Source organism: Aspergillus bombycis (assembly GCF_001792695.1).
Source record: "Aspergillus bombycis strain NRRL26010 chromosome Unknown contig00005, whole genome shotgun sequence".
Taxonomy (NCBI): Eukaryota; Fungi; Ascomycota; class Eurotiomycetes; order Eurotiales; family Aspergillaceae; genus Aspergillus; species Aspergillus bombycis.
Window position 1 is genome coordinate 235568 of NW_019170007.1, and position 21852 is coordinate 257419.

Sequence of the window (21852 nt, forward strand, 5' to 3'; positions counted from 1 at the left end):
CCTGAATCTTAGTACACATTAGGTAAACAATGATCCGTGGAAGGTCCGGCGACTACTAGTATCCGTCCAGCAAAGGATGAATTGACCATCTTGATTGGTGGGGAAGCACTGGCGATCTCGGAGATTGTCCTCACCACACGACGAGCATCAGGTGCCGGATTTCCGATGCAATTACTAGGAAGAGTAAAAATTTTGCGACGATGGAAGGATACGTCGGGATTATCACGGATCAGACCGAGGGTGGCTTGTGTAAGATTTACGAGTCATTGTGCCGTCGATTTTAATGTACATAATTCATGAAATCTCTTTTTGGGAGGTGTCAGCCCACATGACGTACTTTTCTGGGGATACGTCATGCGGCTGAAATAGGTTATATACTGCGCACATACATAATATGTCAATATCTGCGGAGTGAGGCCCCCGTGTGTCTTACTCCGGTACATTTCAGATGCAAGAAAATTGGGTGGGCAACAGTTGATACATCATGTGTCTTTGTCAACTGCCTCCGTAAGACATCGGCATCCTTGGAGCGGACGGCCAGGCCATCGGTACTGGATACGGTTAGTGTAGATGGTTTTACAGGGCAGGTAGCGCCCGTTCAGCTCCAATAACCTAAAAGGGTTTGTCTTTTGAGTTCCCAATTTAAGGTCAACCTACTTAGTAGTCGGTAGTAGTTGATCACTCCCTATTATGTGAGATTCCACCGACAAGACTTCCCGAGTTGCTATCACTATACCCAAAGACGATAGCAAATATGAAGGATAAGGCTCTGGAAAATCGTGATCTTATGAGAAGCTATACACAGTGACATTTCCCGTTACCACCCTAGGCCGTTCATTATCGCCAAGCCCATACCCTTTGGTTAGTCGAGATAGTGGGTCGTCACTAACAGCACGGACAATTTCTGTGATGTATGTATGCATATTCCGTATGTACAAGCCCCATCACAACTATGGCTTCATTTTCACTCGTCGACCGTCGCGTGCTTTGTCTAACTCTATACTAGACGTGATCAGTACAAGTAAGCCCCTTCTATCTGCTAGGGATGTCTAGATGTCGTCGCCAAGCAATATTTGACTTCGAGTACCAAGTACTCGAGGGCAAACGTTCAGGAACGAAAGAGATCAACATGAATAATGATGACAAGGATCAAGGTGACAATTACTAATAGAGCGGAGCGAATGAGTCACACCACTCGAGCGGAAGCGCATAAGCGACAACAACGAAGAGGTGTAGATTATCAAAATTAAATAAAAATTTCAAGAAAAAGAAAGCTCCAGAACCTTTTGAAAACACTAACTCATAATTCCGCAAGGAAATAGCTGTGTGTCTGGATGGAAAAGTGCGTGTGTATATGTTGTGGTACCGAGTACATGATGACCAACAGATGGAATGATTTAATTTACTGGGATGGCCCTTTTCTTTTCTTTTTATTTTTTTTTATTTTTTTTTTCTCGCAGTTCGGGGTTCATACGGAAGACCGCGGATGAGGTGAGAACTCGATCCGCTCCAACCAAGAACCAGCCAACCAGCCAAGACAGGATCGTCGGTTGGGTTGTCAGATGAGAACACACGGTCACAGGGCAGAAAATGATTAATGAGGCCGTCCATGTCAACGTGCGAGGCCCACTTAGTGGGCCCCCTTTCTCATCCGAGGGTTGAATGAATTTGATGACCGCACTTGCACTGGTAGAGATCGACGCTTTGATTGTAATCCTTCGTACTTACTAGTACTTCCGTCCTCCGTACCGCCTTGTGGTTGTGTACTCTAGCCGGCCATCTTATTTGCTGACCATCACAACTGTTGTCCCTTGGCTGTCTTTGGCGGCATGAAAATACGATCTGGCATAGAGGCAGCGAGGATTATAGGATTCCTTTATTATACCTAAGAGGAAGCACGTCCTGTCATGAGCAAGAGCCCTCAGCCCCTCACTAATAACTAACCTAACTTAGAAAAACTTATTCTCCCATGGAGGAGTTACTGTACGGTGCCCATTATAGAAAAAGAGAGCAGCGGTGGGTTAGTACAACGCTGCCTGCATTAGAGCGCCATACTACACCATCATAGACAGCTAGCTGTGAGATCAGCCCACAAGGTTTTAGCAAAACTAGGTATAATCCTCCAATAAGCAACATGAAGTGCCTCTCAGCTGGACCAATAACAAGTATGCTCCGGCTAAGTCGCCGACTGTGTGAAGCGACGCCTTCTATGGTATCATGTAGGAGTACACGAGGGCACGCTGTGATAATGGTATGTTGCTTGATCTTCATGCAGAAGAGGGGTATACAACTTGAAGTCTCGGCCCTAGTTTCGCTTTGAATACCCAGTTAAGCGACCTGACTGGTTGCTGGGCTGATCGTCGTGTACAAAGAGAGTTCAACCATTTAGCTTGGTCAAGATATGAGATTGCATAAATTTGCAAGACGTATGATCATCCGTGCTGTCGTTTAAGCGAAAGGCATACGGGGTGTAGGTGTAAAATATACCTATTTCGGAGTACAGATGAGTATGGATGTCTTTTCCTAGTCGTATGCCTTTCCCCATCCTTAGGGCAACCCCACAAAGCCCTGTATGCAAGAAAGGCGGATGGTCGCACCTACTATGTTATCGTGCATGATGTTTGATCTTTAGAAGGCAATGGCGGTAACTGATGAAATTCTAGATAGGAATGTTTACTGTATCGTTTTGACTGCCTCACCGCACCCCTTGGGAGCCACAAAGATTGACAAACAGCGCTACACTGCCAAATCAGACCGCTGGCGGTATGTGCTCGGCCTTCTCGTATCGAGATCAACTGGTTTATACAATAACTGCTGCCTAACGTAAGAGAAGAGAGTAAAGAAGAAAATAGAAATAAGATATAATAATATAACACAACATAACCTAAATATAAGTATAAAAACAAAGGAAAATCCGCGGGGACAAAGTCACAACATTCTTTGTCAGGCGACTGGTCCAAAGCTAAGATTGTTTCAATGTTATCGCTGTAGACAATAACAAAATTCTGACTCGGTAATTGTAGCTTAGCTGTATATGTGTTATTGAGGCTGTTGTTTTTTTTTTTTCTTGTCCTTTGTTGACAGTTTTTCTCTTTATAAATTGTAATATTGTGTAAGACTGTGTTTAGCATGGTTGTCGAGATAGACACCCGAGAAGTAGTGCCTAACCCATAGACTACAGGCTCTAGGCCAAGCGCTAACCAGCCGGTACCTTGGGATGAGGTCATGTCTTTTTCTTTCACGGCATGATGGGAAGAAGCCGGTAGCTCCGAGCATCCGCGAGAGCCATGCCAAGGGCTCTTATTTTTTTTTTTCACACCTCTCAATTATTACGTTGCGTCCGCTACTACTCCTTACTCCGTATATCCTTAATTCTTGGCAGCTCCAAGCCTCCAACAAGTACATTTTGGGAGTTTTGTCAGCGCATTTGATTTCCGTGCGGCCTACAGAATGCAAAAACCTTGATGATCTTCTACTTTGTATTCTTTTGTAATTTACACCCGTAATTCCTTTTCCTTTCCATTCTTTTTTTAGAGGTCCAGACTTTAATTGCTGTCAACCTAACCCACTCCGTCTACTATGACACCAACGGTTCCAAACCGCTGGGAGGCAAGTCATGATGACGATGGATTCAGATCCTAGAGATGACGGTATATACCGCCTCATCGAGGCAGAAAATCAACCGGAACGGAGTATATCGACAAGATCATAACAGTATCACCAAACACCAACAGGATTATTATTACGGGGTTTGACACCACAAAAAAAATGAGAGCATCGGACATCCATGTCCTTGTTAGCTCGGCGCCTAGCGTGAAGCGTGTTCCCAAGAACTCCACTTTCGGCACACGGAGCTTTGGGGAGCTTCAATCAATCAGTGACTTTCTTGTTTCCACGGCCCTGTCGGCCTCGCTGCATCTTATCCCCGCCCGCTCCGAAAGAACCGCGAGAGCTCCAGCAAGACAGGCAATACTAGATCATGAATAAGAATTAAAAAGATTGGCACGGTCCTGTGGTACCCGCTTCTACGGCTCACGGTAGCCTGGTTGGATTCCATATAATCCTTCTGCATTCTCCCTTCCGTTCCACCTCTTCCTGTCACCCTCCATAGTTCAGCCCTATACTCCTCTCTGGTGTGTGATTGCGCCTTCACGAGCTGGCGCACCGCCCGCCATAAAATTGAATCGCCTATAGTATCTCTTACTGGTCGCGCCCGGTGCTAATACAGCTCTTTAATTATAAACAAAAATCCCGGGGCTCTAGGCACCGAGATCGGGGTTTCCGGGCCATCCGCTTTGCGACAGGATTCGCATTCAGCTTTCCTTCCGTTCGTGTTTGCTTTATAATCTAATACTACAACCTTCGCACCCATGTGGCAGAAAGCCTCTCACGCCGCGATCGCGGCAGCCTCTGTATTCGCTTCCCTCGCCAGTGCTATCCCGCACGGAGATGACCACGCGATGAATATGGACATGGACATGGGCATGAACAGCACTCAGAAGCAGCCCGAATCGCATGCCGATGCAAGCGACGACTCGCCCATGAGCTACTTTGCCTATGGTAAGCATTCGAGCACAATCATGGCTCACATAGGCCTTATGGTTGTTGCCTGGTGCTTCATCCTCCCCGTTGGTAAGAATTCCAGTCCTGTTCTATATTTTTCCATTTCTTTTCAGCCACAACTGACAGCTTCATAGCTGTTATGTTCAGCGTTGGGCGATCTCGATTTGCACTTCCGTCGCAATTTCTTTTCCTGGTCTTCAACGCCTTGGGCTTGCTTCTGGGGATCGTTTACAATAGCCAAACTCCTGATCTGTACGAGAACAATGCTCATCACAAGATCGGGTGGATCGCGACATGGGTTATTAGCGCGCAAGTCATCATGTCGCTCATCTTTGCATATGCTGGCAGAGGCGAGTCCGATGCGACTTCGTACGAGCATGCTGCATTCCTTCCCGTGTCTACCGACGAGATGGCCGAAACCCCGACGCATCCGACCGGAATTCATCACGAGTATCGTTGGTCCAGAGACAGCGGCCAGGATACAGCGGTCAATTCGGCTTCCCTCCACAGCCGTCCTAGTTCGTCAACTTGCGCATCCCCCTCGGAGGAATATGATACATTCGACAAGCCCGAGGCCCAGTTCCCAGAACAACCGGCTCAGAGCCGTGGTTGGCTACGCGGCACCTTTGTGAACCGCTTCCTCGCGAGCCGTGTGCCCCGTATGGTCTCTAGTCGCGCTCTTCGGATACTCACCATTATCTATTTGGTGATTGATAGAATCATCCTGCCTTTCGGTTTCATCGCTATCGCTACCGGTGGCGTAACTTATGGTGGTATTATGGTAAGTAGTTTTGAGCATCAGTTGCTATGTGGACATTGCTAATGGATGAATGACTATACAGAGGGGTAGACAAATTTTCAACGGTCTCGCACATTTTATCAAGGGAGGCATCTTCTTTTGGTATGGTTTGTTGACCCTGGGACGATTCATGGGCTGCTGGGCAGATCTCGGATGGGCTTGGAATGTCAAACCCTCGAGTGATATTGTTGGCAAGTGGAAGGCCAAGATCCCTACCGGTGAATTTACCGAATCCTTTGTGATCTTCCTCTACGGTGCCAGCAACATGTTCCTCGAACATCTCACCAGTTGGGGCGGCAAATGGACTGCGACAGATCTCGAACATGTGTCCATCTCCATCATGTTCTTCGGTGGGGGTTTGTGCGGTATGCTTTTTGAATCCAAGCGCGTTAAGAGCTGGCTGAACAGCACTGTCCTGCAATACCCCTCGAATCTTCGCAGACATGGCCCATCCGACACGGCTTGGCAGCTTCCCGACACGCAAGGCGTTTCTCTCAACCCAATGCCAGCCCTGGTGATTCTTCTTTTGGGTAGCATGATGGGATCCCACCACCAATCCAGCATGGTTTCCACTATGGTACACAAGCAGTGGGGTAATATGCTGGTTGGCTTCTCGTTTGCCAGATGTATGACCTATGTCATCACGTATCTTAAGCCACCAACCTCCTATCTGCCTTCTCGTCCACCCACTGAAATTGTTGCCGCTTTCTGCTTGATCTCCGGTGGCTTGATCTTCATGTTGAGTGTAGGTGCTACCTGATTGATGACAGTATTGAGTCATGCTAACTGTTCCCAGACCCGGAATGTGGTCGAGACCATTGAATTTTACGAGCTCGATGCGATGTTTATCTTCACCGTCGTCATGGGAGTGACCGCCTTCATCATGGCTTGCGAGATCTTGGTTATTGCCATCAAGGCCTGGGCGGCCAAGAAAGAAACTCGTCCTCAGCTTCCACCATTCCAGTTTCCAGCCTGAGTTGAAATGTTTCCTGAGCTGAAAGGCACGCCTCGCCGTGTCGCTTTATGAGCGGAGGTGCGTGTCCCTCGCACGGGACATGCCGCACCCTCGGCCTTTTCATCGTCCTATCGAAAACTAGGGAATTGAGAAAAAGGAGAAGTAAAAAAAAAAAAAAAAAAAAGGAAACCGGCAAAAGAGACATTGGACAGCCTTGTCTTGATTACTGCAGCGATATACCCCCTAAACTACTTGTTTTTGGCCTGGTATCAGAGCTCAAGCTTACGAGTTGACGGGCATATACCACTGATACCAGAGCTTTGTCCTATGATTTTTGACGTGTCCCTATGCTAATGATATCCCCGATTGCTAATGTGGTGGAAACTAATGACTGGTTTGGATTTTAATATACATTGCATTGTTATAGTGGTCTTAATATGGCCTAAGAATCATGAGTTACTTATATATGACGTGGGATATTTCTTGACCCTGAGGACCACAATACATGCTTGTAGTTTATTACCATGGAGTACTAGTAGTATATTGGTGACGGGCGTGAGTAACTACCTTTAGAATTGTCTCATTAATCACGGACATTACTGGAGTTATGAGTAAAGTATGAGTAGCACAACTTTGCGTGGACAAACTGAGCCCTGAGGCAAAAGTGTCAAAAGTTATGTCTGTTCAAAAAAAAAAAATATAACTCAGACAACTAGTTATCATCTCAAGCAGAATAAATATCATCATACTTCCACACTTCTAGCCCTTTCCAGGGGTAACAATAGCTTTCACGATTCCTAAACAAAACTTCTAACGTCATCTTTATCATACAGTCCATCCTGTCATGGAATCTTCCAATACCTTTCCCTATACGAAGGGCCACACACTCCGCATATGGTCACATATTACTCCTGCGCCAACACCAGTAACAAGAAATTGCTGTTGTAATGACCAGATTGGAAGAGAAGAACGAGATCGGCTTACTCCTTTGCAAAGATGCATGAAAAATCCCGCTGTGCCTGGAATTATGGGGCCTCGATCCGTCAATCTAGATATAGTTGACCATCTAAAAGTCGGTGATGCTCATAACGCGCAAGTCTTTGTCGCCAAAATGCATGAAATCGGGGCTAGCGATCCTCAAAGGGAGGTCGTGGCCAAAGTGTATGATCCTCTCTAGTTTGACGATCAGGAAGGATATCTCAATCCTTTTCTGTGTGTGGACAAACACTACACTGATGAGGTGCATGCATATACTTTACTTGCCGATCTTCAAGGAAGCTTTATCCCAAAATTTTATGGGTCATTTTCGCTAGAAACCCCGTTGTCGGGGCCCGAAACCCGCGCTGTCCGACTGATCATGATTGAATACATTTCTGGATTATCCATGTCGCAGGCTCACCCAGAGGATTACCCTTCGCATTGCTGTCAGCAGATCATGAAGTTGGTAATAGACTTCGAAAGTCGAGCTTACCAACGTGACATCGTACTCACCGACTTGCGTCTGGGAAATATGCTGTTACTTGACGCTTACAGCTATCCACAAAGGATGATTGTCTTCCTGGACTTGTTGGGGGGGGGGGGCGATTTTTGGTCGCAAGCTAGACGGGCATATGGGAAAAAAACTCGAATCTATTTCTTGGTCAATATATAAGTCCTCTTGTGCGGTAGAATTCATCCATGGCTTCCGTTCGGTGATTGGATTGGTTAGGACTTAAGGCCCTAGATTGAAGCTGAATATGCTCATGAAGTCACGTCTGTCACCCAGAAACTGAGGAACAAGTACAGCTGACACCGTCCCATTTTAAATAACCACTCCGACTAGCATGTCGGCTGATATAACACAAGCTTGATAGCGATGTCACATCTATTGATTAGCGACACCTCCTTTGTGGGACAAGCGACATTTGACTTATAAGGATTTCTCATATAATTGTAGCAAATGGTAGTTCTACCTGCAAGCCTGGCATTGCCATGCTTCCTGCATCAAATCTCATGCAGCAGCAAGACAATCTGAAGTGACCGCCTTGGGTCGGGGTTAGGCGTAAACGCCGAAGCGAAAAAAAGCTTAGCCTGACATTCGGCGGCGGTTCCGGCTCTTCTTCCCGGGTGGTCGGCAGGATTCTATGGGTGGTACTCCGTAGTGACAGCCCTTGGCAAGATTGTACTGTACAGGTGCAAGCTTTCAATCCACAGGGGTCTCTGTGAATTTGGAGCTGCTAACTTAATAACATCGGCTTGGGTTACTTCTCGGCCTCCATCTGACATTGAAGTATTGACTGGGAGGATGTAACTAGTAGGCCATGTACTCCGTAGATACCGTATTAATAATGCTGATGGGAAAGTGGGGGAGTGGAGGGGGTTTTAAAGAGGGGCTACTATGCAGTACAATGTTCCCTCGGAGCTCCGTCGCACCCCCCGTGATTTCGGAGCTTTTTATATTTCTCCTGCATAGTAATAAATTCCTCCAAAACTCCTGGTTAATCATTATCTCATTCACCCATTGCAAAAATTCCAAAATGGCTTCCAACCCCCCCGGACCTTGCTGCGCCACTGGCTTCAAGCATGAAGGCAACCCAGTTGGTGAGATCAAGAACGTTAACGGCGGTAAGTTATCCTGCAGCCATACCTTCTAAAAACAAGAAAATAAAAAATCATGAACGCAAGGATCTAATCAACATATCGCAGTCGAAACCTACATTGTCTACCCCCAGGATAAGAGCACCGAGAAGGTTGTCGTCTTCCTGAGTGATATCTTCGGTATCTATATCAACGCCCAGCTCCTCGCGGACGAGTTCGCCGCCAATGGATACACTTGCGTCATCCCCGATCTTTTCCAGGGAGACCCTATCAAGCTCAGCGACATGGAATCCGGAAAGGCCGACCTCCCCGCCTGGCTCCCCAACCACCAGCCTAGCCACGTCGACCCCGTCGTCGAGTCTACTGTGAAGTACGTCCGTGAGGAATTGGGCGCTAAGCGTGTCGCGGCTGTTGGATACTGCTTCGGTGCCAAGTATGTCTGCCGCCACATGAAGGACGGTGAGATCGACGTTGGTTTCAACGCCCACCCTTCCTTCGTCACCCACGAGGAACTCGGTTCCATCACCGGTCCTCTGTCTATCGCTGCTTCCGGTAAGTTAGGGCTTTATAGGATTGTTGACACGCATGGCTCTTCGATACTAACGTACTCCTCAATAATAGAAATCGATACCATCTTCACTACCCAGCTCCGCCACGAGTCTGAGGAGACCCTGAAGAAGACTGGCCAGCACTGGCAGATCAACCTGTTCAGCGGTGTTTCCCACGGTTTCGCTGTCCGCGCGGACTTGAGCAACAAGCACTTCAAGTTCGCCAAGGAACAGGCTTTTTTCCAGGCTGTCAACTGGTTCAAACAGTACCTGTGAACTAAATCATAGATTGATAATTACTAGCTTCTTGTATATGTTGACTTCATGCTAATGAAAGGATGTGAAGAATGATATACTTTGTATATGCGTATGTCTCGAAATACCTAGCCCTGTTATGGGCAACTTGTAACTTCCGCCAATTAAAAAGTTCATATACATTTTCAAAGCAAGATAGACTATAATTGTTGAAGCCGAGAAGTTAAGAGGCTCCACCGTCCATGCTCTTTAATTCTTCACTAACTTCATAGCTATGGTGGATGGTTCTATTCTTAGTAGCGGATCGATAAGGCTGTCGTTTATTCCATAAACTTGGCTTCCAGGAAGGCTTTGGAAGGAATGTATAATGCAAGCCAATTACTCGCAACTTCTACCAGATAGTAAGAGCTAAGATCTACAATTACTATGTAGTAAATATACGCCTTAGGCACCATGACGATCAGCCTTGCCCCAAGCACGTGATCCTGGGGGATCCGCGCCGACAAAAGAACCGCCGGAAGAACAGGTGGAAAGTGAGACTGCCGTGAGAAGGGAGCGCAAGCAGCCGTGTGGTTTCGTTGCTCGCTCTTTGTCATTGTCATTGAAGTTTCTAGCTTACTTGCCAATTAGACATTGTTTCCTCGCCCACATCCGTTTTTTCGACTGGGGTTTGTCAAGTCTTTGTCGTGTGTATTCTAGCGTCTGCGATCCGTGTTGTTGCCCCTGTGGTGGCACCATTGCAAATTACCTACGATTCTCTATTATTCTGTACGCCCGCACTTCGCGAGATTTACGAACTCGCATTACACTTTTACGTTCATTATCTCCCATTGCCTTCGACAGCAGCGTTTGATCAGCGAGCCCGACCTACTCGAACCTTGCATCTCGGTGAATTGCCTCCGAGGCTTGTTGCTTAGATTTCGCGCGCATTCCCGGCACAGTCAATTGCTCTATTTACGAGATATTACATTCATTAGGTTGAACCTTTGTTGCGAAATCAATATGGCTACTCCCGCCGCGTTACCGCCACTACCATTTAACCCGGCGAGGGTGCGGTCGTATCTTCTTCGTTTGCCTCTCTTTACACGGCTTGTGGTGCTGGCCATTGTCGTCTTTTGGCTTCTTGAGTTCCAAACAGTATGGAGTGTGGTGCAATGGGGTTCGTTGGCGCCGGATGAAATTGGTCTCGGCAGCAGTATGTACCCTTGCGTGCTTTACTCCTGAAAGACGGAGGATTATACCCATGCATGGTTCTGACTATGATAGTGTATCGGCTCAACACCTATCCATTCATTCACAATGGCTTTTTCCATGCTTTTGTGAACCTGGTGGCGCTTACACCACTGGTCGAGCGGTTTGAAGCCGAGCACGGCACGTTGACTGCTGTGGCTTTGTTTTTAGGGCGTAAGTCACACCCCGATTGCTAAAAATTGGGATCAGGTGTTCTAACATTGGCTGCCAATGTAGCTCTTTCTACATTCCCTGCGGGCCTCTACCTTTTGATCGAAAAATTTCTTTTGCATAGAAACACCGCCGTTGTTGGCGCAAGGTGAGTGTTATATGCCCCGATCCCGCGGGTAAATAAGTCTAATCGAGCTTCAAGCGTTTGGGTATTCCTCCTCTTGGGTACCGAAGCTATCAAGACCTTCAAGTCCCACCCGTATTTCAGGTATTGCCCTAAATCTGAAGGCCGACGCGTGTCGCGGTTTGCTAATATAGTCCTAGTCTTGGGAATTACAAGATTCCTACCTGGACATCGCCCTTGTTTGCGTGCATAGTTGTTTCGATACTTATGTCTAATACGAGCTTCCTTGGCCATATGTGTGCTATCCTTGTCGGCTATTTGTGTGAGTATCGCCTCCCCAATCTTGCGATGGGTCTTACGCTAACATTTATATACTAGTCGGCCTTGGTTACCTCAAGGTGTTCGTCCCTCCGGAGAAGATTTTGAGATGGATTGAAGGGAAACTGAATCTGTTGGGCCGGCTACCACATTATGTCTCTGTCGACCAAAAGACGTATGGCCGATATGGTGTGCTCCCCACGTCGAATACGATGGGCGAGAGAGGGACTCCTCTGAGCTATTTGGGATCGTCGCAGCGTCTGGGTCCTTGAGACCATATGCTGTTAACACCGTGTCTGACATCTATATTACAATTCTTGTGCATATTTAAGTATTATAGTAATATGTGTTATAGTGGTATTGTGGTGGAGGATTATTTTTTTTTTTTTGGCTCATAAAATGCATTAGCGTTGTTTTTTTGACATGACGTTGGGCGAGTTGTGCAGATGGTCTTTAGCGGCCGACGTAAATAAACTGAGGTGCCACGGAGTTGGCTCCCAATGCCTTTGAGACTCCGCGGACACTACTAATACGACCAATTACCCGAATGTCTTAATTCCATGGCTTTAAAATGTAAGTCGCTGCATGCTTGCAGCGTGCCAGTTGAGCTGCATCAGCTGGGCTCCACTTCCACCAACATCCTCCTTCCTCCATTGACATACCCCGGATTCTACTATTGCAAAGGACAGCTCAGAGAAGACCAAGCTGACTGAAGGCCGATGACAGCCGCAATCCGCAAATTGCGGAGTAATCCCCATTTTCTTTTCGTGCATTTACCGCACATCCTCTCGTTTCTATGCGTCCTCGCTGGAGTTGGCTGGCTTCTCCTCCTCCCCCTCAATGACTACTCCCGTCGAACGTACATCTCCGAGAACGCGCTTCTTCCCGGCCAAGTCCATGCCTACTTCTCCGGTAGTGAGCAGAACATCTTTCGCGGATATAGAGAGGAGCTAGAGGGACTTCTACCTAATGGAGCTCCAGGGGAGGGACCAGAAAGGAATGATATTGAACTGACGCCGGAGTATGTTTACGGTCCTGTTTATGGCGTCTATCTAGCTAAGTTGAGCTCTCTGCTAGGATCTCGGGTAAGATACAGTCGGTCCTCAGGGCTTCCGGCTTGAAAGTCGCGACACAGAAATATGAATACACCTCCGCGGGGATCACGCATCAGGGAGAGAACGTCTACGCCATCATTCAGGCGCCGCGGGGCGATGCGACGGAGGCGATCGTCCTGGTTACGGCTTGGAAGACAGCCGATGGAGAATTGAACCTGAATGGTGTTACCCTCGCGTTGACGCTGGCAAGATACTTTAAACGTGGGTTGATTTTGTTTTCGCCTTATAAGAAGGGTCATAACTGATTGTTCCCAGGATGGTCACTGTGGTCGAAAGACATCATATTCCTGATCACGCCTGACAGCAAATCAGGGACGCAAGCGTGGATTGATGCATACCATGACATGCAGCCCCCATCTGTTCAGCCGCTGCCGTTGAAAAGTGGCGCATTGCAGGGAGGCCTGGTGGTAGAATATCCCTTCGATCATCGGTTTGAATCGTTACATATTGTCTACGACGGTGTCAATGGCCAGTTGCCGAACCTGGATCTAATAAATACTGCCGTATCAATTGCTGGCGGTCAAATGGGTATCGGTGCCAATTTGCAGGAGATGTGGGACCACAATGATAGTTACGAAGCGCGTCTTCAAACTATCTTGAGAGGTATGGCTAAACAGGGTTTCGGGTACGCCACTGGTGCGCACAGTAGCTTCATGCCATACCATATTGATGCTATCACACTGCAAACGAAAGGAAATGGCTGGCAGGACGAAATGGCCCTAGGCCGGACTGTGGAGAGTCTCTGTCGCAGCTTGAATAACCTCCTGGAACACTTGCATCAGAGTTTCTTCTTCTATCTGCTTATGCAGACCAACCGGTTTGTCAGCATCGGCACGTATCTACCCAGCGCGATGCTGATCGCTGGCAACTTCACAATCATGGCCATTGCCCTGTGGCTACGGACTGGCTACTACATGGGCTCTAAGCCTAAGCCTTCAGTCAAGGCCGGTGCTTCCCAGGATGAGAAGAAGGAACAAGCGACAAGTTCCCAGGACAAGGGCAAACCGGAGGTGACAAATATGGACCAAAAGAGTGACACCAACAGCATCATTGAACGACAGCTGGCGCTCCCACTCAGCTTTGTTGTCGGTCTACATCTATTGGGCCTGATTCCTCTCTTCATCTTCAACAACCTTTCCCACAAGGTCAGTATCGTCTTCCCATCGTCACAGTCCTGTATTCTCTGACAAAAAGCAGTACTTCACCGCCGCCACCTACACCTTCATTATAGCCGACCTCGTCCTTCCGCTACTCCTTGCAGTCTTGCTTACCCAAGGCTTCGCCCCCAAACCCCAGCAATACCTCCTTATGAAATCCTTCTCCCTCCTCCTCCTTGGTCTCTTCCTTTCCACTCTGGCAACCCTGAACTTCTCCCTCTCATTGATGATCGGCTTGCTCTGCACTCCTCTCAGCTTCGTCAACCGCATCAGTCCTACCACCGGTGCCCCTATCCGGTACGCACTCGCCTTCATTGGACTAGTGCTCCTGAATCTTCTCTCGCCTCCTGTCGTCCTCCTCGGGGGTTGCTGGTACACCGGAGTGTCAGTGGAGACCATTCTAACGCAAGCTGCGTTTGGATGGGACGTCTGGGGAATGTGGACACAGGTAGTTGTATGGTGTGTCTGGTGGCCAGCCTGGATGATTGGGTGTGCACTGTTGGGATTCTCCCTGGTTTGAAGTTCCATTGATTTACCATAGTCAACTCTGTATACAAACGAGATAAGCACACAACAACCCTGTAAATTAAACCTCTATACCATCCACCATACCACAGAAATAATCAACCCAAACCCCACCACACACGATTAAAGAGAAAAAAAAAAACACCACAAAGACCACCCCTAAACAGAACCCACCCGCCTAATAACCCCCAGCATCTCAAATCCCTCCAACCCCCCTTCAACACCAACAACCCTCTCAACCCCAAACCCCCTCCCATCAAAGCACCCCACATAATCCCCCCAATCCGCCCTCGGCCCCAACCACAAAATCACCTCCACCGCCCCCTCCCCAAAAGCCTCAATATACTTGTCCACCAACTTCGGCTCCCGCGGGTAGACAAACATCCACGCCTTTGCGCCGGGCACGCGCGAGGACAGCAGATCCCAGGTGCCCGCGACGATGTGCATGTCTTGCTCGGCGATGTAGCGGTTCACGGTGGGGTTTACCTCGACGCCTTCGATTTGAAGGGAGGCGTTGGTGTGCGTTAGGAGGGCTTCGAGGAGGCCGCTGCCGCTACCGATTGAGACGGTGTAGTTTGGTTTCTTGGGGAGGAGGCTTGTGAGGGTCTCAAGGAGGGGGTTGGAGATGGAGAGGCAGCAGGTTGGGAAGGCTTTGGGGGTGGTGGTTAGTTGGGAGGTGAGTTTTGGGATGGTGGTTTCTGGGTCCTCGTCCATTGTTTTTCGTGTTTGGTTTGGATTGTAGTGGGGTTGTTTTGTTTTGTTCTGGGGATGGGGGTGTGGATGGTTGGATGGTAGATGTATGATTTGAGGATTGAGAAGGTGTGGAAGTGAGGAAGTCGGAGGTGAAAATTCTGCATGATTTCATACGTTTCAATTATGGGTGTTAAGTCTAATATTCATTCGTACATATAACCCCAAGTGCTACTCTTGTAGTACCCTTTTACGTTCAGAATATGATCAGGAGAAATGACAATTGAACATAGCTCATGCAGCCCACACATCCTTACCAACACCCTCGATCCAGTGACCCAGTTGGTTGACGCCTGCGTCCCAGTCCTTCAGTCTATTCCGCATGCCTTCAATCTGGGTCATGTCCAGAACCTTCGGCTGCACCCAGTTGATCTGCGCGACTCCAGCCACCTGGTCGATGGCGCCCTTCAGCAAACCCAAAGACAGAGCCTTCATGATCAAATGTTCGATCTCCTCGGGCTTCACCTTCGTCTCGGAGGAAATGGCCGCGAAGGTCAGGTTCCGGTCATGCGGGGGTCTGCGGAAGACCATCTCCGTGAGGGCCGAGAGGGAGATCTTCTGGTAGAGGAAGAAACGATGTTGTTCTAGGAGCTGGTTCTTGGAGATGTTGCCGGCCAGGACGTCATAGGCAGTGAGATCGCCGCGGTTGAAGGCAAATAGGAGGTCACGGAGCCAGCTGTGGGAGGTCTCGGTGAGGGAGTCCAGAATTGGATGCAGAAGTAGTTCACCAAAGTTGTAGATAGAGTCGGAGACGAGGGCTGCGACACTGAGATTGTATGCGCGAGAGGCACGCTCGGACTCGCTAAGATCCTCTAGGTTGATGCAGGCGAGATAGAGGAGGGCGTTCTTATAGAATGAGGCGAATTCTTGTTTTTTCTAGACATACTGTGTTAGCATATCTGGCGATCAACTCGACTTGTATGTGACACATACATGGTAATAGTCAGCGTTAACTTTATAGAAGGAGGCATGGACAACGGTCTCGACCGAGTCGAAGTTATCCAGGACCTTCTGACACGTTTCCAGGTCTTTCTGTGCTCCATCCAATTCGTTGAGCCGTTGCTTGACATTGGCGACGTCCGCAAGGGCATAGATGTAAGCTTCTTGTGTGTCAGGCTTGTTCACCTTGTCGGCGAGGGATGTGAGGAAAGAGAGGCGTTCTTTGTCATCTGGTGGGTAATGGTTTAGTACCGCTATTTAGAGTGGTAGGCGAGGCAAAACGAATCTTGAGGCATACCTGCACATTCTGTCGATGCCATCAACCCCAACGAGACGAATTTCAGCTGGTTGATCTTGTCGGCGAAGCTGAGCACGAAGGTCTTGAATATCGGTAACCGCTGAGGGGCGCTCTCTGAAAGACGAAAGAATTCGATTAAGGAGTCGGTAAGCTGGTGCCATAATTTACGCTCCCAGTAGTCTTCGAAGGTGAGGAAGTAGGCCTGGCATTGTTCGGGAGCTTGCTGCAGCTGATCCGCCAGGAAGTCGGAGATCTTCTGGTTCTCCATCGCGGGGAGAGTAGGGGCTGTGAAACGGAGTCCTGTGAATCAGATGGTGGGTTCCTAGCAAGTACCGGAGCTTGGCGCTGTCAGGTAAGGTAGAGCGGGCGCGAGAACAAGGCTGTAAGACAATGAATAAGGTAGCAGCAGTTGATGACGATGGAAGAGTGGATGGAGAAGTGGAGCGAAGCTCACTCAAGGCGGTGTCTTTGCGCCGCCCGAGCACATGACATCGAAGCTAAACCCTCAGGTACGGAGTACATACCTGTGTGATAGAGGTACAGATTCGCCCATATTCCACTTTTCACAATATACGACTCTAGACCTAATAGTCTGACTCATAATGAACGAAGAAATAGCTTTCATTGGTTGCACTATGCATAGAACTCTTCCAGCGTAGCTTACTACTGTGGAGAGCCATGGTTTAGCGGTATAGAAGTATCCGATATGTCTCCGAAAGAGCCATACAGAGACCAACAAGAGACTATGAAACTGTCTTGGAATTTACTCCTGGAGTTCCCTTGTTCAACATAAATACGGCGTGGTTTCCTCTGTTCATTTCCCTCTCTTCCTCGTTCTCCATCTCTCAACTCATTGAATTCTATTGATCAGTATCAAAGACAACTTCAGCATACTACTTTATCTAGAAAGAAAACATTGGCATTCAACTCATTAGCCATGTCCGAGTTTACTGAAAAGAACAGACAGGTCTGGGAGTAAGGTCGTATTTCCTTACACTTGAGAGTCGTGGCTCACAATACATAGCAACCTTTCCAAGACATACAAAACCCGGTTCGAAAAGGGCACCAAGTTGTTATACCGCTTGACCCAGGAAAAGCGCCTTTGGTGTAGTGACGTTTGGACTGACACCGAAGCCGGGCAAGGCAAGGAGATCAAGGTGTTGGAATATGCATGTGGCCCTGGCGTTGTATCTACGGTCAGTCTATTGTCTCTGCTGGTCTGTGTCGTTACAGGCCGTAGCCGTGTAGGGCGAGCTAATATACTCCAAAGGCATTGGCACCATTCGCCACCAAAGTCGTTGGCATCGATGTCGCGGATGGCATGGTGGACGAGTACAACGCTAGCGCTCGTGAGGCCGGTTTTGAAGACAAAATGATTGGCCATAAGGGTGACCTCCTGGCCGAGCCAATGCCCGAGGAACTCTCAGGGCCAGATTATTCCGATTTTGACGTTGTGTTTGTCAGCATGGCCCTTCACCATTTCGAAAAGCCGGATCTGGCCATGAAGCGCCTCGGGGAACGACTGAAGAAGGGTGGTGTGTGTCTGATCATCGACGTACTTCCACACGGCAAGCATGACCATAACGCCCATGAAATGCACAATCCCAACCATGAAGCCACGCACACGATCAAGACTCATGGTTTCACCTTGGAGGACATGCGCAAGCTGTATGAAACTGCTGGGCTTGGAATGGGGTTCGATTATCAAGTCATTGAAGAGCCGTTCGTGATTGAGAGGGATGAAAAGACATTCTCCAAGACCATCTTCATTGCCCGGGGCCAGCGTCAGTAAGTTCTGCTCTTTTGGAATATATCAGATCTGATTGTATATGGAAATGAGACATGAATATAGTATAGGTTAGGTTCTGAGCTAGACATATGATAATAGACTTGGACATATACTCTCTTGCCGACGTAGACCTTGTGCTGAGACTAGTAAAGCCAGCTGTGGATGATTTAAGTAAAACCTTTGGTCAGTACGGCATCAATAGTTCTGGGGACAAATATGAAAAGAGTTTTTGTTGCGGGCGTTGGATGCAGTGATGTTGTAGTAGTAAGTACTAATAGTAGTGATAGCCCGGAGAACAGCATCCAATCATATTTCAGGAATAGTCAGACACGATCGAGGTAGGTTTGTAGTTACACGCCTTCTGAAGTCGAGAACAGGAAGCTTATCTGCCAGTTTCAAGTGATATGGCATATTCTTCCGTCAGCTATGCCATTGACACCAAATGCAATTTGTAAATGGCGAGTGAAAGGGTTGACAGGGAAAGGGTAACGTGCCAGGTGGTTCAAGGTGCTGTCCGAATCGGGACTAGTGCAGAGGTCCCGTGCCGGCAGTTTGCGTTCTCCAGCACGACAATCGACAAGTTCAGCATCAAGCACGAGATCGCCTGCTGAGCGTTGCTCTCCCCATTCGCTTTTTACTGCCCCACGAAACACCGATCCGGACGCAATTCGGTGGTCTCATCTTGATTCAGAGCTGAAGAGAGACCATGCAGAAGTGCCGGGCCGTCAATTCCGCCTTGGGCTCGAGGGCATTTGCCCCCGCCCCCAAGGTCCAACAAGTGCAGCGCCGGAATCTCCAAGATGTCGCGGTCACTAGAACCGGAAAGCCGGTCCTGAAGGTCCAGGGTGGACGGTAAGTTCATTGCGTTGGAGCTCTCCAGGTGGACGGTGGCTAATTGACGCTCTTACAGGTCGTCTCTTGGAGGTACTTGGCCCATTCTCCCGATCGTCGCATTCCCCTCAGATGATTTAACTGGAATTATGTTCTAGGTCACACCGCTACTGTCTTCGGTGCTACTGGTTTCCTCGGTCGTTATATTGTCAATAGGCTCGGTAGGTCAACGACTAGCTCGCAGGAGGGAAGTATAAACGCTGACAGCGTCCAGCTTCGCAGGGATGCACGGTCATTGTTCCCTACCGTGAGGAGATGACCAAGAGACATCTGAAGGTGACTGGCGATCTCGGAAGGGTCAACTTCATGGTACAGTATCCGCAATTGATCTTGAACGGTGGCCATTTCGACTAATTTATGGTAGGAATATGACCTGCGCAACACCCAGTCGATCGAGGAGAGTGTCCGTCATTCCGATGTTGTCTACAACCTTGTCGGTCGCCAATATCCTACTAAGTCAGTAACAAACCAGCCGGATAGCTCGAACAGCTACTTATAACATGCAGGAACTTTTCCTATACCGATGTGCACGTCGACGGCATAGAGCGCATCGTTGAGGCTGCCGCCAAGTATGATGTTGACCGATACATTCACGTCTCTTCCTACAACGCCAGCAGAGACTCTCCTTCCGAATTCTTCGCCACTAAGGTCCGTTTTTCGAGCCATAACATGTCAGTATGATGCTAAGTTGATCTGTATAGGCCTGGGGAGAGGAAATTGCTCGTTCCATTTACCCCGAGACCACCATTGTCCGCCCTGCTCCTATGTTCGGTTTCGAGGATAACCTTCTCCACAAGCTTGCTAAGGTCACCAACCTCCTTACCTCCAACCACATGCAGGAGCGCTACTGGCCCGTTCACGTAAGCTACGTCTGAACCGTTTGCATTGGGTACGATGCTGATTCAAATAGGCCCCCGATGTTGGCAATGCTCTGGAGCGTATGCTTCACGATGACTCCACTGCTGGTCAAACTTTCGAACTTTACGGCCCCAAGAACTACTCTACTGCCGAGATTGCCGAGCTGGTTGACCGTGAAATCGTCAAGCACCGTCGTCACATCAACGTTCCTAAGCCGATCCTGAAGCCTGTGGCTCACTACCTGAACAAGCTGCTCTGGTGGCCCATTATCTCGCCTGACGAGGTTGAGCGGGAGTTCATCGACCAGGTGATTGACCCCAATGCTAAGACCTTCAAGGACTTGGGCATTGAGCCTGTTGACCTGGCTACCCTCACTTTCCACTACCTGGTAAGCACTCCCAGCGGCCTCGATGGCTACTACCATGTACTAACAGTTTCATAGCTGGGATACCGTAGCGCCTCGTACTACGACCTGCCTCCGGCCACGGAGCGGGAGAGACAGGAGGAGAAGAAGTATTTGCACGTCTTGGACGACCAGTAGTCTGTGTTTCTTTACTGTACATAAGCTAGACATCCATTTCTTTTTCTTTTGTGCCAACGAGGTTGTATGTGACAGTAATTGGACTTGACAGCGCTACCGAGGTCATCATCTAAAGTTATAAAAAAGTTCGTCCATACATAGACCATTATAAACTAATCACCCCACTCCACTGTTAAGCCCACCTCCGCACTTCTCACGCAAACCCACCCACCAACATCAACATCGTCCAAAAAGAAACAAAGCCAACGAATGAACAAACAAAAAGACAAAATGCCACCTCAATTCACCTTCAACACCTCCTCGACCCCCATCCTGCTACTCAAAACCAAATCCTCCCCGACAGACAGCTACGAAGAATACTTCTCCGCACACAGCTACACCCCCACCTTCATCCCAGTCCTCGAACACAACTTCCACACCCCGAACCTAACCATCGTGAAACAGCTCTTCCAGTCAGGAACTCTAAACCCGGGCCGGGCCGCAAATACGGCGGCTTGATATTTACAAGCCAAAGGGCCGTTGAAGGATTCGCGACGATCCTCGACGATATCGACGGTGAGTGAATATACCCTACCCATGCATTTCACAAAGCTTTTATCCATCTGCAAGGGAAGACGCAGTGGCTAATTACCACAAACAACAGAATCAACCAAACACTCCTCCTCCCAATCCCTAATCCTGTACACCGTTGGCCCCGCCACGTCCCGATCCCTAGCCTCCATCCGAGACGACCACCTCCCCCACTCAACAATCCTCGGCTCGGAGACAGGAAACGGTGAGAACCTCGCGCACTTCATCCTCTCCCATTACAACTCGCTGTATGACGCGCAAGATGGCCCGAAGCCGCCTTTGTTGTTCCTTGTCGGGGAGCAGCGGAGGGATATCATTCCCAAGACGTTGATGGCGGGGTCGCTGTCGCCGGAGCAGCGGATTGGGGTGGATGAGTTGGTGGTCTACGAGACGGGCGTTATGGAGGGGTTTGAGGAGACTTTTGCGGAAGCGGTTCGTGCTTCGGAGGAGTTTTTGGGGGGTGGGGGGGAGAGGGCCGTCTGGGTGGTTGTGTTTTCGCCGACGGGGTGTGATGCTATGGTGCGGGTGTTGAGGGGGCTTGGGGATGGGGAGAGGAGGGTATTTGTTGCTACGATTGGGCCTACGACGAGGGATCATTTGAAGAATAAGTATGGGTTTGAGGCGCATGTTTGTGCCGAGAAACCGAGTCAGGAGGGAGTAGGCATGGGCATTGAGGAATTCATGAAGATCTGGAGGAAGAATAGGGCCGGGCAATAGGTCTATTTTGCCAGTGGTCGATTTGTATCTATACCAATACCGTAGTATATACCCGTTGTTATGATTGATGATGACAATCTTACGCTGGCTGAGAACCTAGGCAATAATGTATTTCCAGCTCAAGATTGACAAGCGTAAGACCGGCTTATCTGTTAAACAAGT

The 21852-nt window shown here is 48.7% G+C and overlaps 9 protein-coding genes across 9 annotated transcripts; 7 read left to right on the forward strand and 2 right to left on the reverse strand.

Moving 5' to 3' along the window:
- Positions 1-4370: 4370 nt before the first annotated feature.
- ABOM_001312 (Ytp1 family protein) lies at positions 4371-6338 on the forward strand (the record flags this gene model as incomplete). The annotated part of the gene is made up of 4 exons (XM_022528442.1): positions 4371-4632; positions 4698-5344; positions 5406-6107; positions 6159-6338. The coding sequence occupies 4 exons, from the start codon at positions 4371-4373 to the stop codon at positions 6336-6338; spliced, it is 1791 nt and encodes a 596-aa protein (XP_022393855.1).
- A 2495-nt stretch (positions 6339-8833) lies between these two features.
- Positions 8834-9718, forward strand: ABOM_001313 (dienelactone hydrolase family protein; the record flags this gene model as incomplete). The annotated part of the gene is made up of 3 exons (XM_022528443.1): positions 8834-8921; positions 9003-9446; positions 9516-9718. The coding sequence occupies 3 exons, from the start codon at positions 8834-8836 to the stop codon at positions 9716-9718; spliced, it is 735 nt and encodes a 244-aa protein (XP_022393686.1).
- A 981-nt stretch (positions 9719-10699) lies between these two features.
- rbd2 (rhomboid protease family protein RBD2) lies at positions 10700-11812 on the forward strand (the record flags this gene model as incomplete). Its single annotated transcript, XM_022528444.1, has 6 exons — positions 10700-10892; positions 10964-11101; positions 11165-11246; positions 11301-11366; positions 11423-11544; positions 11601-11812. 6 exons carry the CDS (start codon positions 10700-10702, stop codon positions 11810-11812), a joined length of 813 nt encoding a protein of 270 aa, XP_022393864.1.
- A 447-nt stretch (positions 11813-12259) lies between these two features.
- ABOM_001315 (GPI-anchor transamidase subunit GAA1) lies at positions 12260-14332 on the forward strand (the record flags this gene model as incomplete). Its single annotated transcript, XM_022528445.1, has 4 exons — positions 12260-12561; positions 12618-12856; positions 12911-13800; positions 13853-14332. 4 exons carry the CDS (start codon positions 12260-12262, stop codon positions 14330-14332), a joined length of 1911 nt encoding a protein of 636 aa, XP_022393791.1.
- Positions 14333-14496: 164 nt separating this feature from the next.
- On the reverse strand, positions 14497-15051 carry ABOM_001316 (uncharacterized protein; the record flags this gene model as incomplete). Its single annotated transcript, XM_022528446.1, has 1 exon — positions 14497-15051. One exon carries the CDS (start codon positions 15049-15051, stop codon positions 14497-14499), a length of 555 nt encoding a protein of 184 aa, XP_022393865.1.
- Positions 15052-15321: 270 nt separating this feature from the next.
- ABOM_001317 (proteasome regulatory particle lid subunit RPN9) lies at positions 15322-16592 on the reverse strand (the record flags this gene model as incomplete). Its single annotated transcript, XM_022528447.1, has 3 exons — positions 15322-15963; positions 16021-16256; positions 16325-16592. 3 exons carry the CDS (start codon positions 16590-16592, stop codon positions 15322-15324), a joined length of 1146 nt encoding a protein of 381 aa, XP_022393792.1.
- A 669-nt stretch (positions 16593-17261) lies between these two features.
- On the forward strand, positions 17262-18116 carry ABOM_001318 (class I SAM-dependent methyltransferase; the record flags this gene model as incomplete). The annotated part of the gene is made up of 3 exons (XM_022528448.1): positions 17262-17299; positions 17349-17520; positions 17595-18116. The coding sequence occupies 3 exons, from the start codon at positions 17262-17264 to the stop codon at positions 18114-18116; spliced, it is 732 nt and encodes a 243-aa protein (XP_022393835.1).
- A 703-nt stretch (positions 18117-18819) lies between these two features.
- ABOM_001319 (NADH-ubiquinone oxidoreductase subunit) lies at positions 18820-20403 on the forward strand (the record flags this gene model as incomplete). Its single annotated transcript, XM_022528449.1, has 9 exons — positions 18820-18965; positions 19024-19037; positions 19103-19165; positions 19219-19313; positions 19369-19460; positions 19511-19652; positions 19706-19864; positions 19915-20250; positions 20305-20403. 9 exons carry the CDS (start codon positions 18820-18822, stop codon positions 20401-20403), a joined length of 1146 nt encoding a protein of 381 aa, XP_022393836.1.
- A 270-nt stretch (positions 20404-20673) lies between these two features.
- On the forward strand, positions 20674-21690 carry ABOM_001320 (uroporphyrinogen-III synthase HEM4; the record flags this gene model as incomplete). Its single annotated transcript, XM_022528450.1, has 3 exons — positions 20674-20855; positions 20918-20958; positions 21047-21690. The coding sequence occupies 3 exons, from the start codon at positions 20674-20676 to the stop codon at positions 21688-21690; spliced, it is 867 nt and encodes a 288-aa protein (XP_022393858.1).
- Between the last annotated feature and the right edge of the window lie 162 nt (positions 21691-21852).